General features: G+C 39.6%; 1 protein-coding gene across 1 annotated transcript in view; it reads right to left on the bottom strand.

The window, feature by feature from the left end:
• Nucleotides 1-12,055, bottom strand: part of LOC140237997 (atrial natriuretic peptide receptor 1-like) — a 158,743-nt gene that overhangs the window by 69,832 nt on the left and 76,856 nt on the right. Inside the window, exons 6-7 of the mRNA XM_072317923.1 lie at nt 6,647-6,724; nt 1,488-1,592 (exon numbers count right to left, since the gene is read on the bottom strand). Of these exons, the coding sequence (XP_072174024.1) occupies nt 1,488-1,592; nt 6,647-6,724 (183 nt within the window). The remainder of the gene's footprint in view (nt 1-1,487; nt 1,593-6,646; nt 6,725-12,055) is intronic.

The raw sequence follows: 12,055 nt of genomic DNA, 5'->3' as shown, positions 1-12,055 counted from the left end.
AGCTAGGATGTCTGACATACGACACACGAACGGCATTGATCTCTCGTGCCCCGAAGGCACAAACCCGGCGAATATGCGATACTATAGTGCTTTCTATCATAATGCGTTCTCCCTTTCGACGGATAACAATAGAAACAACAACCACAACAACAAACAACATAAAATGAGGGGGGAGGGAAGGGGGTTGGAAACCGGGGTATATGCTTTTGTATCTCGACCCATTATTGATGGGGAGGCGCATGTGGGCTGAGCGTATAGACACCAGCGCATCGAATAGACGGTGGGCGGGGCATGCGAGTCAAGTCTGGTTACAGTTGACGAGCCCCGACGCTCGCTCGACGGACTCCTCTTTCATCTCAAACCGTACTGACGGCCGCTCGTCAGGTGATCCTCCTACAGCTGTCGGCAGTAGATGTGGAACGCCTAAGCACTACTGACACAATCGTGCAAACTTGCTCTGAAATTACATATTGTGACATCTAATATCTACTCAATCTCCCTCTCCTACCTCTCCCTCCCCTTCCCCCTCTCTCACTCATATATATATATATAATATATATATATATATATATATATATATATATATATATATATATATATAAATATATATATATATATATATATATATATATATATATAATTATATAACTATATATATATATATATATATATATATAAAATTATATAAATAAATAAATATATATATATATATATATATATATATATATGTATATATGTATATATATATATATATATATATATATATATATAACTATGGATCAAGCTTTTTGAGACGTCATTATGCTCAGGATTACTCTACTAAGGAGACACTCGAACTTATAGGAAGGCAATTTGTGCCTCCTTAACGTTTTCAATTTAATTATATCCTATTCAACTGTATGCCTAACTGCGAACATTGATTGTCTACATGCACAATGTCTCCCTAAAGCTGGATCCAGTGTTATTTATATCTATATATATAAATGCATATTACATACATACATGTATGTGTTTGTGTATGTGTGTTACGTATGTGGTTTAAAGGGAAACATGAATAGATGTGAAAATTGAAATTCCGCGGATATAGAATAACAGCAAGAATATGGCAAATCTAGTACGACAGATCTGGCTTTACCCTTGTGTCAATTTTATATGCGCATATTATTGAAATCCAGGCGTTTCGATCTAATAAACTCTTTCTGTCACCTCACTTCCGTCAGAGAGAACTCGAAGCTGTCATATTAGCAGTCGGTAAACAAGATTCAAAGTATACATACACACACACATATATATAATATATATATATATATATATATATATATATATGACAGAGAGAGGCGGAAATCAATCCCGTACACCCCGATTACCAGCAAATGAGAGAGAGAGAGAGAGAGAGAGAGAGAAAGAGAAAGAGAAAGAGAATGTTTTTGTGAGGAAGAAAGCGAGCAGAGGAAAATTGAGTTGTGGTTACATAATTGCTCCCTTACCTGAAGACTTCCCTTGGGACAATATTCCGTCATGATGCTGATGTTAGGGGCATCGATGCAGGCACCGATGAACTTAATCACGTGATCATGTTGAAGATCCCGCACCTAGCGAAGAGAGGAGAAAAAAGACCAAGAAAAAAAAATGCTTTCAAACCTAATGGATGGATGGATTCATGCACGATTTAGAGTGAAAATGAAAATCCATTTCCTGCGCTATGTTTCGAATTTCTCTATACGAGTTTCTCATCAACCGTGATGGTGACGAAAGAACAGGACTATAGCTATAAACTCTTATGCGTATCAGAACGTGAACATTTAAAGCATGCATTCAGACAGCCTTGGACAGTGCACGAATGACGTATGTCCAGTCTCCTGGAATGCTTTCATAGAAACTATTGATTCCAGCAGAACGTCGTAGAAAAAGAATGGACTTGACTAACCAAGGTGTGTAAATAATGGGCTATAGAGCAGCTCCTACTGCATACAAGACTACGGTACATGGAATTAAGAGGGAATGAAAACGTTGCGAGTTTGTCCTCAATTTATAAACCATAATTCTACCTGTATACCGTTAATCACCTCTAAAATTTAATTGGAAATGAATATTGATTGATAGACAGATAGATAGACAGATAGATAGACAGATAGATAGACAGATAGATTGATTGATTGATTGATTGGTCAATTGTAATATTTTTTATCTCTTTTCTTTGCTGTATCACATATCACAATGTCTGTAGTTATATTCTGTATTTTAATTGCACTGTTCTGTTCTGTATCAATGTTCTTAAGTTCAGTATCAATGTTCTTAGAAACACCCGCATGAAGTGCTAAATGAATGTTACCTATCAATTTCACTGATTGGATTCTGGTTTGATTTGAACTCTGTGTTCCTTTTTCATACATGAATACAACATCAAGCCTTTTGAACAAAGTCATTGAGCAATGATTGAATCTAACAGTAGAAATATTTGGAAACATGCAGGTGAATGGTTGACTTCAATGTACAGCATTGTTTTTTGTTAATACAAAGTGGAGACGAGCACTTAGTCATTTTCGTGGCGTAAGATACTGCTGTACAATCATTGCTTTTACAGTCTTCGTTCCACATTTACGCTTAAAAGAAAAGAATTTCGCATTTCAAATAAAACCATTCGAATGCATGATAATTCGCTCAAACTGTCAATATTTTTGGCGCAATTTGGGCAGCTCATATAGAAATTCAGTCTCGTCTTGAATATTTATAGACTGTATTGCGCTTATTTCGAAACATTTCTTGGCGAAATATTGTCGATTCGGTCCAAAATTGTGCCTTTCTAGGCGGTGTCTGATGATAGACGGTGAATATCAAACAGTCAATCAAACGGGAACAGAATGTAAAGCACGCACACTGCTTGACAGTAATACTAATAACCACAAGAAGAAGAAGGAGAAGAAGAAGGAGATAAAGACAAAATACCGATAGTTCTTGCCATCTTCACAGTCATATCTATGATTGGAATATCAATGGCGGTTTGATATATCGATTTGGCTAGCGTCGGCGGAAACGGGTAGCATGCGCACTTAAAATAACTCGCATTGTACATTTTTATGTGCTAAGAGTCACTCAGTTTAATTTGCCAAATTAAAACGGATTTCTCCGAGAAAAAAAAAATCAATACGTTTTTCTTTCCACTTCAGCATGTTAATAACTGTTACATCGTGCAAAAATACAACAACTTGAAGCGCATGGGGATTTCCAGATATTGGAGTTTTATTAAGAGGAGTTGAGACTGCTTTCTGCAAGTGAAGAAATACATTGTAGCATCATTTTGGTACTCCACAGACGATGATTCAATCACTGGATTCCGTGTAAAAACTTTGTAAAAATCCTTTGATTCGTTTAGATTTTTTTTTTTAAATGGGAGGGGGGGGGGTGGTGTCTTGACTCGATACCGTTGATTAATCTTCTAGAGATTACTGAGAAATTTGCTTGGAGGAGATAAGAACACAAGCAAATTACAAACCAGAAAAGGAGAAGAAAACCATTTACAGGACACCACAAATCAATGCTATTTTGAAGTAATCTTGGATGCCAGATGAGATGAGTTATAAAAAATGTTCGACCAACATTAAGTGAAACAACTTCCAACCAGACTGAACACTATGCTCAGCATGATCGATGCGATATACATATAGGTCCGCCGAGAGCAATAATGACGTAAACTCCATAAACGCTGTAATACGTTAATACCCTTCTGTCTCTACACTGATGATGTCAATACACCTGCGTATTGATTAATGTATTCTAAGTATTATAGGCATTTTCGTAATGAGCTACTCAATCCAACTCCCCAAACTGAACAGCGTTCTATACTTGGGATCAAATGTATACAGAGTCGGCCTACTTAGTTCAAAGCATGTCTCGGACGAGATTCTTGGTTTAAAGGTTCAACCGGAGTTGCTATCCAGTATGAATGAATTTTTTATACATAATAGGTGTGTATGTGTGTGTGTAATATTTCTATCAAAAATACTATTTAAGATGAGCTTACTTAAGTAACAATTTCACGGATCTCTCCGAAAAGTCATGTTCAAATAATGACGTCACGCATATATCAATATCGGTAGCACGTGGAGGTCCACCGACCACTGGTGGCAGTCCGTGACATCTCATTCATTTCGCCCCTCATGGAGCTGTCGAGAGAGGGACTTTGTATGTTCCGCCAAAATATGGGTCCGATTTAAAAGCAATAATGGGATTCTGCTATCCAGTTGATGGAGCAGGGAGCGGAAATTTGCCCGTGGTCGAATGAATCTTTATTGATCGGGAGCACCCCCATGGACTCAGGAGTGTGTTTTGTCATAAGGACGCGGATGGGGAAAGGTCGAGGGGGGTAATTCTTGGAGAACACAAGTCTAGAACAAAACAGAACAAAACAAAAACTAATCAACTACTAGGCCTTCCATTGAATGTAGTGTTTTTACAATCAAGTCACAATTAATTAGCGATGACGGGAGCTTGACAAACAGTCCGGTGACTGTCTCAATTAGAAGTTCGTTAAATGGCCGCGACAAAAAAAAAAAAAAAAAAAAAAAAAAACCCAATCTGAGTAACATCTTAAGCATTCGAAGAGAATGACTAAATGACATTACAAATTCGGCTTATATCCGGCGTGAAAGTATCTACACGAGTGTGTCTGCGCTGGAATCAACTTCGCGCGGGGCGGACAACGTGACTCAAATTACTTCGCTACCAGATTAAGTCGGAAAAAGATTTCTTTATGAATAGTACCCATTGTATATAGAGTGTCCGCTCGCTGAACAGAATAGTACCCGGTGGTGCAAATACCGGGTAACACCTCGCCATACTATAGGAAACCTTGGTTAATGGATTTGTGTTTAGCAGCATTTACTCTTCTTTGTTGACCATTTAAAACCTGCCTAAAAGGGTAATTAATTGTGAGCCTTTATGCCTTTGTCGGGAGTTTCATCATGTAGCCACTCGGCCAGAGAGAAAGAAAGACAGATAGTTGACCCATTATGAAGGGATGGTATGGTTTTAGTTGAGGTGGAGGATTCAAATTGACTTTTTTAAATGAAATATATAAGAGCATACAATTCTGAGAGGAATGCAAAGTTTATTTGATAAAAATAGGGTATGAAATGGCCGAGATATCCAAAAACAAATAAAAACAAAATGATCCTAATAAAAGGTGGGTCCCACCCTTTTTAGGACATCTCTGTTTTGTTTTTTGGTTTTGTTTTGTTTTGTTTGTTTGTTTGTTTTTTTTTTGGGGGGGGGGAGGTGGATATGTCATTCATTTCAAGACCGATTTTCTTCAAATAAACTTTAATTTTCTCTGGAATTGTATGCTTTTTAATATTTCATAAAAAAGGTCTACCATTATCTCACAAAAACTTGGAAACCTGAAGACATCTCCAAATCATATCAACCAAAACTATACCATCCTTCGTCTGTCTGTTGAATAACATTCGAATAACACCGCACCCTGCTCATGCAATGAACTGCAAAGGTGTTAACCGTACACATTTTCAACACATGATAATATGTTTCGTATTTATATTCATCAAGAAAAATCTGCCCTTTCTTTCAATCGATTTTCATGAACGACCGGGGGGGGGGGGGTGGGGGACGCGTACCCCTGAATTTGCTCTGTGATTGAAATACGGTGATGAATGAAAATAATGTAATGCGACTACAGAGATAATATCAGCATTTTGACGCTCTCTAAACCAATCACAAACAATCTCGAGTATGCGTCTTGATTTATGTATTAACACACGCCATGATGAAGTCACCTCTTACGTCACACTTACCTGTCTTTAGAAAGTGACGTAAGACCAGGATGCCTCTACGACCTGCAATTCAAGTCCACTAACACTCATAAACTAAGAGTCCTTAGAAAAAAAGTAAACAAGGAAAGTCATTGAAGATATACGTTTCATTGGCTTTTTACGCTTGGCGAAATTTAACCAGAATGTTTGGGGCTTTTTGCAGTACAGAGGCGTCGATTTAAAGGCTGAAGCCGGGCTTAAAAAGGCTTTTCATTCTACAGCAGTTTGTGTAATCGGGATCCTAAAGCGCCCTAGATGGAGTGAGTGAGAAGCAGTGCTTCGGGGGACGCAAAGGGTGAGGGGGTGGCAATGGCGTCTTGGTAGTCGCATTAAAGCACTCTAATCATCAGCAATCCTCCGAGGATCGAGCTTAGTTTGCAAGTGTGAATGGAATCTAAGAAAAGGAGCGATCGAAACCGTGGGGCCAAACATTTAAGATTAAAAAAATATAGAAAAAGCCAGGGCGCCGCCAAAACCCAAGATGGCTGTCCCCGTTACTCTTGCTGATTATTGCTCCCGCTGCATTCCACTAAGGGCACAGCCGCGCTCTACACGGCGGGCAAAAATCAATGTTTGCCTCAATAACGGCCCTTTTCAAACGCCATTATATTCCCAGGCAGCCAGTTCATTAGAGATGACGCTTTTCGTGTTAATGGAAGTTTGCCAAATAACGGCCGTCGGTACCGGTTGTTACTCTTTCCTTACTTGTTTCTGCTGATTTCTGGTGACTGCAATGCTTCTTGGTTGTGGCTACGCTAAGAAGACGGTAAACAAGCAACAGACATTGACTATTAAAAAGAGCATTCACTTTCGTTACTCACGTATTTGATCTCCATTAGAACATTTCTGTTGAGCTCAACCCGTTGGCGATTCACTCGCTTGATTGCTATAACGATACCCTGCGGCATTGGAGAAAAACGGGGAAAGCGAACGAGAAAGAGAAAAGAGAGAGAATAAAATAGTATGTGAGTGTGATAACATTGGCATGAAAACAACGATGACATCACCAAAGTTAACATAGTGAAAACAACAACTATCTTAACATCTAGAGCAGACATCGACAATCGACTAGAATGGAAGTCGTTTCTTTAATTAATGAAGACATCTGGGGCGATTTCGTGGTTGGAACTGCCTGGATGGAAAGGAAGAGTCCCAAGGAGGATATTTCCGACGCATGAGGTTACGGTGAAGTCAGAATCGAGCATTCGTCATCATTTAGTTAGATATGATATCTCTTTGCAACATGCACGGCACGACTACCACTGTCATGTACACACAGGCGCAAAACGAGCGACAGACAATTTATCAAACCGCGCTCCGTGGCGGAACGTGGTGTGATGTATAATGCATGCAGAATGAAACAGCTATTTTGACAGATGTATTGATTTCTTGTGATAACGTACGAATTGCTAATCCATCTCATTCCGAGCTCATATTTTTCTTTAGTATCATGCGATACTTAAGTCTGTCAGACCCTAATCACTGTACGAAGAGAGTAAAAAAAAAAAATAAAAAAAAATAGCTCTCATTTGCTGATGTAAGTTTTTGTGTATAACTCAACGTCATTTGTATCATATTCCAAGCCATAATTCTGTTGCTTACATATGTTTTTCATAGTCTGCACATAATAACTGTACCGTTTATCACACTTTGTGTACGTTTTGCTTCATTCACATTCTCCGAAAAGAAATTATGTGATTTGGATATGTACCTTATCTTAAAACGCAAAAGATGAAAAACTAAAGATTGAGTAAATGATTAATTGATAAACGGATGCATCAATTTATAAATGAATGAATGAATAAAAAGATGAATACAGATAAATGAATATATTAGAGATAAAGATAAGAGAGGTGTTTAAATGAAGCATTAATAAATGAAACAATTCAGTTTTCGTCGTTGATGTTCTTCGATTTCATTGACATTTGAAACTCTTTGCCAGTGGATATCCATGTTCTGCCTCTATCACTCTACAGACACTTTACTTCCGACAGTGAATAATGGGGCAGGAAAGATCCTTCTAGAGAGGGGGAGGAGGGGGGGGGGACATAATGAAAATGTTACAGAATATCACAATCGCACAAAGTGTGTGTGTAATCAATAATGATGTGTGATGATACTTATAAATGTTGATGACGCATTTATTAATCTAATTCCGCTTTCCGTCATTAGGGTAGTCCTTTTCATCTCGCTATACCGGGTGTCCCAAAAAGCGGAACGGTGGATTTTCAATACCTTGCGTTTTAAAAGTGATATATTTTTGACAACATTAGAAAGAGCATCTTCCGCAGAAGACAATATTACCAAAATCATTAAATTTGGATCATAACTTTTTATTCTACGCCCAATTCTGTAAATGCAAACATTTTCAAATTTTGCTAGATTTTTGCGACGTGTGAGATAAGAATTTGGGTGCGACACGCGTTCCATATACGGTGCATTGTGTAAGCCCGTTGATCCATGTCAACAAAAGATATAGCTGTCACACTGGGCGCGGTCCAGGAAAAAAAAAAAACAGTGTGTATCACTTTTAGAACACAAGGTACTGAAAATCCACCGTTCCGCTTTTTTGGGGACACCCGGTATAGGAAGCGCTCTGACAAAGGACCATGCTACACCTGCAAATACAATTTGAGTCAAAGACACACAGAAAAACGGTAAAGACTAAGGAAAACAGATACAGTACATATATCACTACAAGAGAATTACATGATTGTACACAAATCATAAGAATTATTCAAATGCGGAAAAGACAAAAACAAAATACACACTAAGCACAAATACCCATTCCGACACACACACACACACACACGCGCGCGCTCTCGCGGGATCACTTTAATACTTAATAGTTGCGTTTAATACATAAGGCCTAAACTCTATGCTATAATTCAGAAGTTCTAAATATAGTATACAGATGTATGGGCGGAGAAAATCAACTACATCTACAGCCTAAAAGCATGTTGAAATGTCATTTAATCGAGTTTATACAGAGGTAGCGTTTCTGAAGGAAATCGGGTGAGTTCACATCTACCCAAGATAGACTTAGTGTGACCACTTTTTGCGAAGCGGGCCTTGAAAGATTATTTCCTGAATCCTGATTATGACTGCACTCTAAGCAAAAGTAACTAAAAGCGCCAATCTTTTCTCCTTCTACCATTATATACACTGACAGCTACAAGGCAATATTAAATCTCTTCGGGTGCGTGTAGGCGCTATACTCAAGGCGCTATCTATAGGTCTCATCTGTCGTTCGATTAGTGTCATTCTCGCACACCGAATGCGCACCATCTTTAATCCCAAAAGGAGCATTCATTGCCTGTTGCCATGGCAACGCCCCTTTCTGGGTCCCCAGTGAGATCGGGGGTGAAGAGCGGGACTTGCGGATCAGATGTCTTGACGACAGACACCAGGCTTCGTTGCGTTGGTTGGCACTTGAACCTCACAATCTTGTTGTGATCACCAGAAGTCGCCACTTGCTGTGATGAGAGATAACTTCATATCGCACCATATCATCATGTATTCCACCCCCTCCCCTCCCCTCGAGAAACAAAAAGAAGGAAAAGAGAACGTCTGCTACGTTCCCTAAAGGTAGAACTGTTCACGAAGACTGAAATAAAAGAAAAGCTCGCTTGCCGATCGTCTCGCTGATGGCAGACGAGGCTCAAAATAACATGCTTGGTGTGTCATGAACCGTGCAGCTGTTAGAAAACAAGGATGGTCATTTTTTTTTCCAAGGGAGGTATGCCCCAAGCAGGGAACCCGCGCCTAGCCTGCAGTGGTTATGTCTACAAGGTTAGGATTGCGTGGCAAATCTCGTCTCTGTTAGGAGAGTTGAATTACTCGATCTCGGCGTCAATATACGCACTGACCTTGGCTAAGACAAATTTGATCCCCGAGATCACGGCAAATTGATGTCTCCCAGACCTCCCCGCCGTAGTGCCAGCCTCCTCCCAGGCGACACTGGCAACTAAACATTTCTCTTTCCCATTCGGTTAACATCAAAGAATTTAAATTACGGATTAAACAAGAAGTCCCATGACGCGGGTGCTGAAGATACAGAAATAGCGGCGCAAATGCTGAACCTTACCGCGATCCGTGTCGTTTCCAAGGGCAACCGCTCTCGGCTGTGCCTCGACATTGATTCTTGGCGCTTTTTTTTAACCCCCTGTCTTAACCCTCTTATTCACACCGTCTCAAATTGCCCTAGACGTTATACAGATACCTGCTGCCAACGACGATTATAGACTTAAGCCTAGTAGTCGTCAAACAAAGGGCGTTCGCCGGTCATGGCGGTAAAGCTGCAAAAAGCACGAGTATCAAACCGCGTTGTATTGAAGTAAGCCCTAACGCTAAACCGTAAGCCTCTCATCGTCAAAGCGATATGCTAAGGGGATGTGGAAAGCCTTTACAAACTTCACCCTACGCCATTCCCCCCACCCCCCCCCCCCAAAAAAAAAAAACAATGAAAAAAAAAACACATTCAACCCAAATTCCCCTTAAAAAAGAATAAATTTTTAAACAATTAACACACATAAAAGAGAATAAAATCATACCATGATTTCCTTGTCAAAGTCTCACCTTTGTTTTGGCAATGAGAAGCATCGTTCCCCTCTCCCCCATCCTCGCCCCACCCCGAAAAAAAAGAGGAGAAAACTAAGAGAAAATACAGAGAAAAGTTTGTGTGTGTGTGTGTCTGTCTGTCTGTCTATGTATGTGTGAAGATAGCGATAAACAACAATGAAGATTCGGGTTTTCCTTGACATTCTCAATGTCTAGAGGGATAACAGTAGCAGGGCTATATCACTCTACTGCACCATGACACGTACTCTCGCGCTTATCAGATAAAATTTATCGGTTGTAGATTGCACATCGAGTAATAATGAAACTCCTAATAACCGTAAATGGAAGAAGATGAAGATTGGCTTGTCAGCTAGTTACTCGTGAGTAAGAATAATTAAGTTCCATTCTGTATACAGGAAACAGCCTTTGCTTGCCAGCCATGGTTGTGTCTGCAGCAAGAATTTGACTCATCAGTAGAAATTCAGGTATAGCAGGCTTCTCGCGTCACGTGATTCATTTCTAATCATTATTATTGTCGTCACAGTTTTCCCGGACGAACATTTTCTTTCATGGGGTTGAAGAAAGACTTTAGGAGAAGTGACTGAAATGTGGACTTACAGCTTTTTGCTGGTAACAAAGGTAAAGGCTAACTGTCGTAATCTAGATGAACGATAAAGTAACTGTTAAAGAGGCGTGCTCAAACGGGAAATGTTGTTGTTGTTTCTCTTTAGAATGAGCACAAAATATCTGAAGAGATTCAAAGGATCTCTTTCTGCTTCATGCAGAGGAACGTGGTGTGCTCCACCCACACATTGCGCGTTTTTCAATCTAATTTAGCTTGTACAAATATACATTAAAAACATCATTCTCTCTCTTTTTTTTTCATTTGATATGTATCTGACTCCACACTTTTGTAAAAGGGACAAAAGTTTTGTAAAAAAGACAGAAAAGAAAAATGGTGAAAAAAATTGCTAAACTGCCACTCGCTCCCTAATCAGGTGGCACCACTGAAGATGTGTTGTTATTATTTATATCTACGGGTGGCACCAACCGACTGTCTTAAATTCAACAGATTGCTCGGTGAGCGCGAACGATGCAAGCTTATAGATTTGTCACCCCATCCCCTCGTTATCCCACCAAAAATCTGCCACACTCTTAAAAGTGTCACCTCATTTCCGCTCTTGTCGAATTCACCGCGACTTGCCCCGTCAAACTTCCGGCGGACTTCGCCAATAGAACTTCCGATCTGTCACCGACATCGCAACGAACTTGCGATCTCCTTAGTGATTACATTCACGTTTTTGTTTTATATCAAAAGGACGGATTTTTTTTTTCTTCAGAATTCTTGTTCAGTCATTTGGTTTTCGTCTGGAGCATTCTATCTAATGTAAATGGATAAAAGAAATTGTAAAAATGGGCACTTGAGGCAAAATAGGGCTTAACAAAAGAAAGCAATCAAGAATCAAGCTGATTACACAATTACAGAGTCGCGCACTGTTTCCGTTCAACTTCCTTTGCTGATCGTTTCATCGTTTTATCAGGACCTTTCCGTTCGACCTGTTCTGTCTTTCGTCGCCGAAGTCATGAGGTAAGAAGCCACTAAGCAAAGAGGAGGGGGGGGGGTAGGGGTAGGGAAGTAGCTAAACCCGGTGCGAGTCAGGTAGTTTGTT

This window comes from Diadema setosum, chromosome 14 (assembly GCF_964275005.1).
Source record: "Diadema setosum chromosome 14, eeDiaSeto1, whole genome shotgun sequence".
Taxonomy (NCBI): Eukaryota; Metazoa; Echinodermata; class Echinoidea; order Diadematoida; family Diadematidae; genus Diadema; species Diadema setosum.
This window is presented reverse-complemented; position numbering and strand designations above follow the sequence as displayed.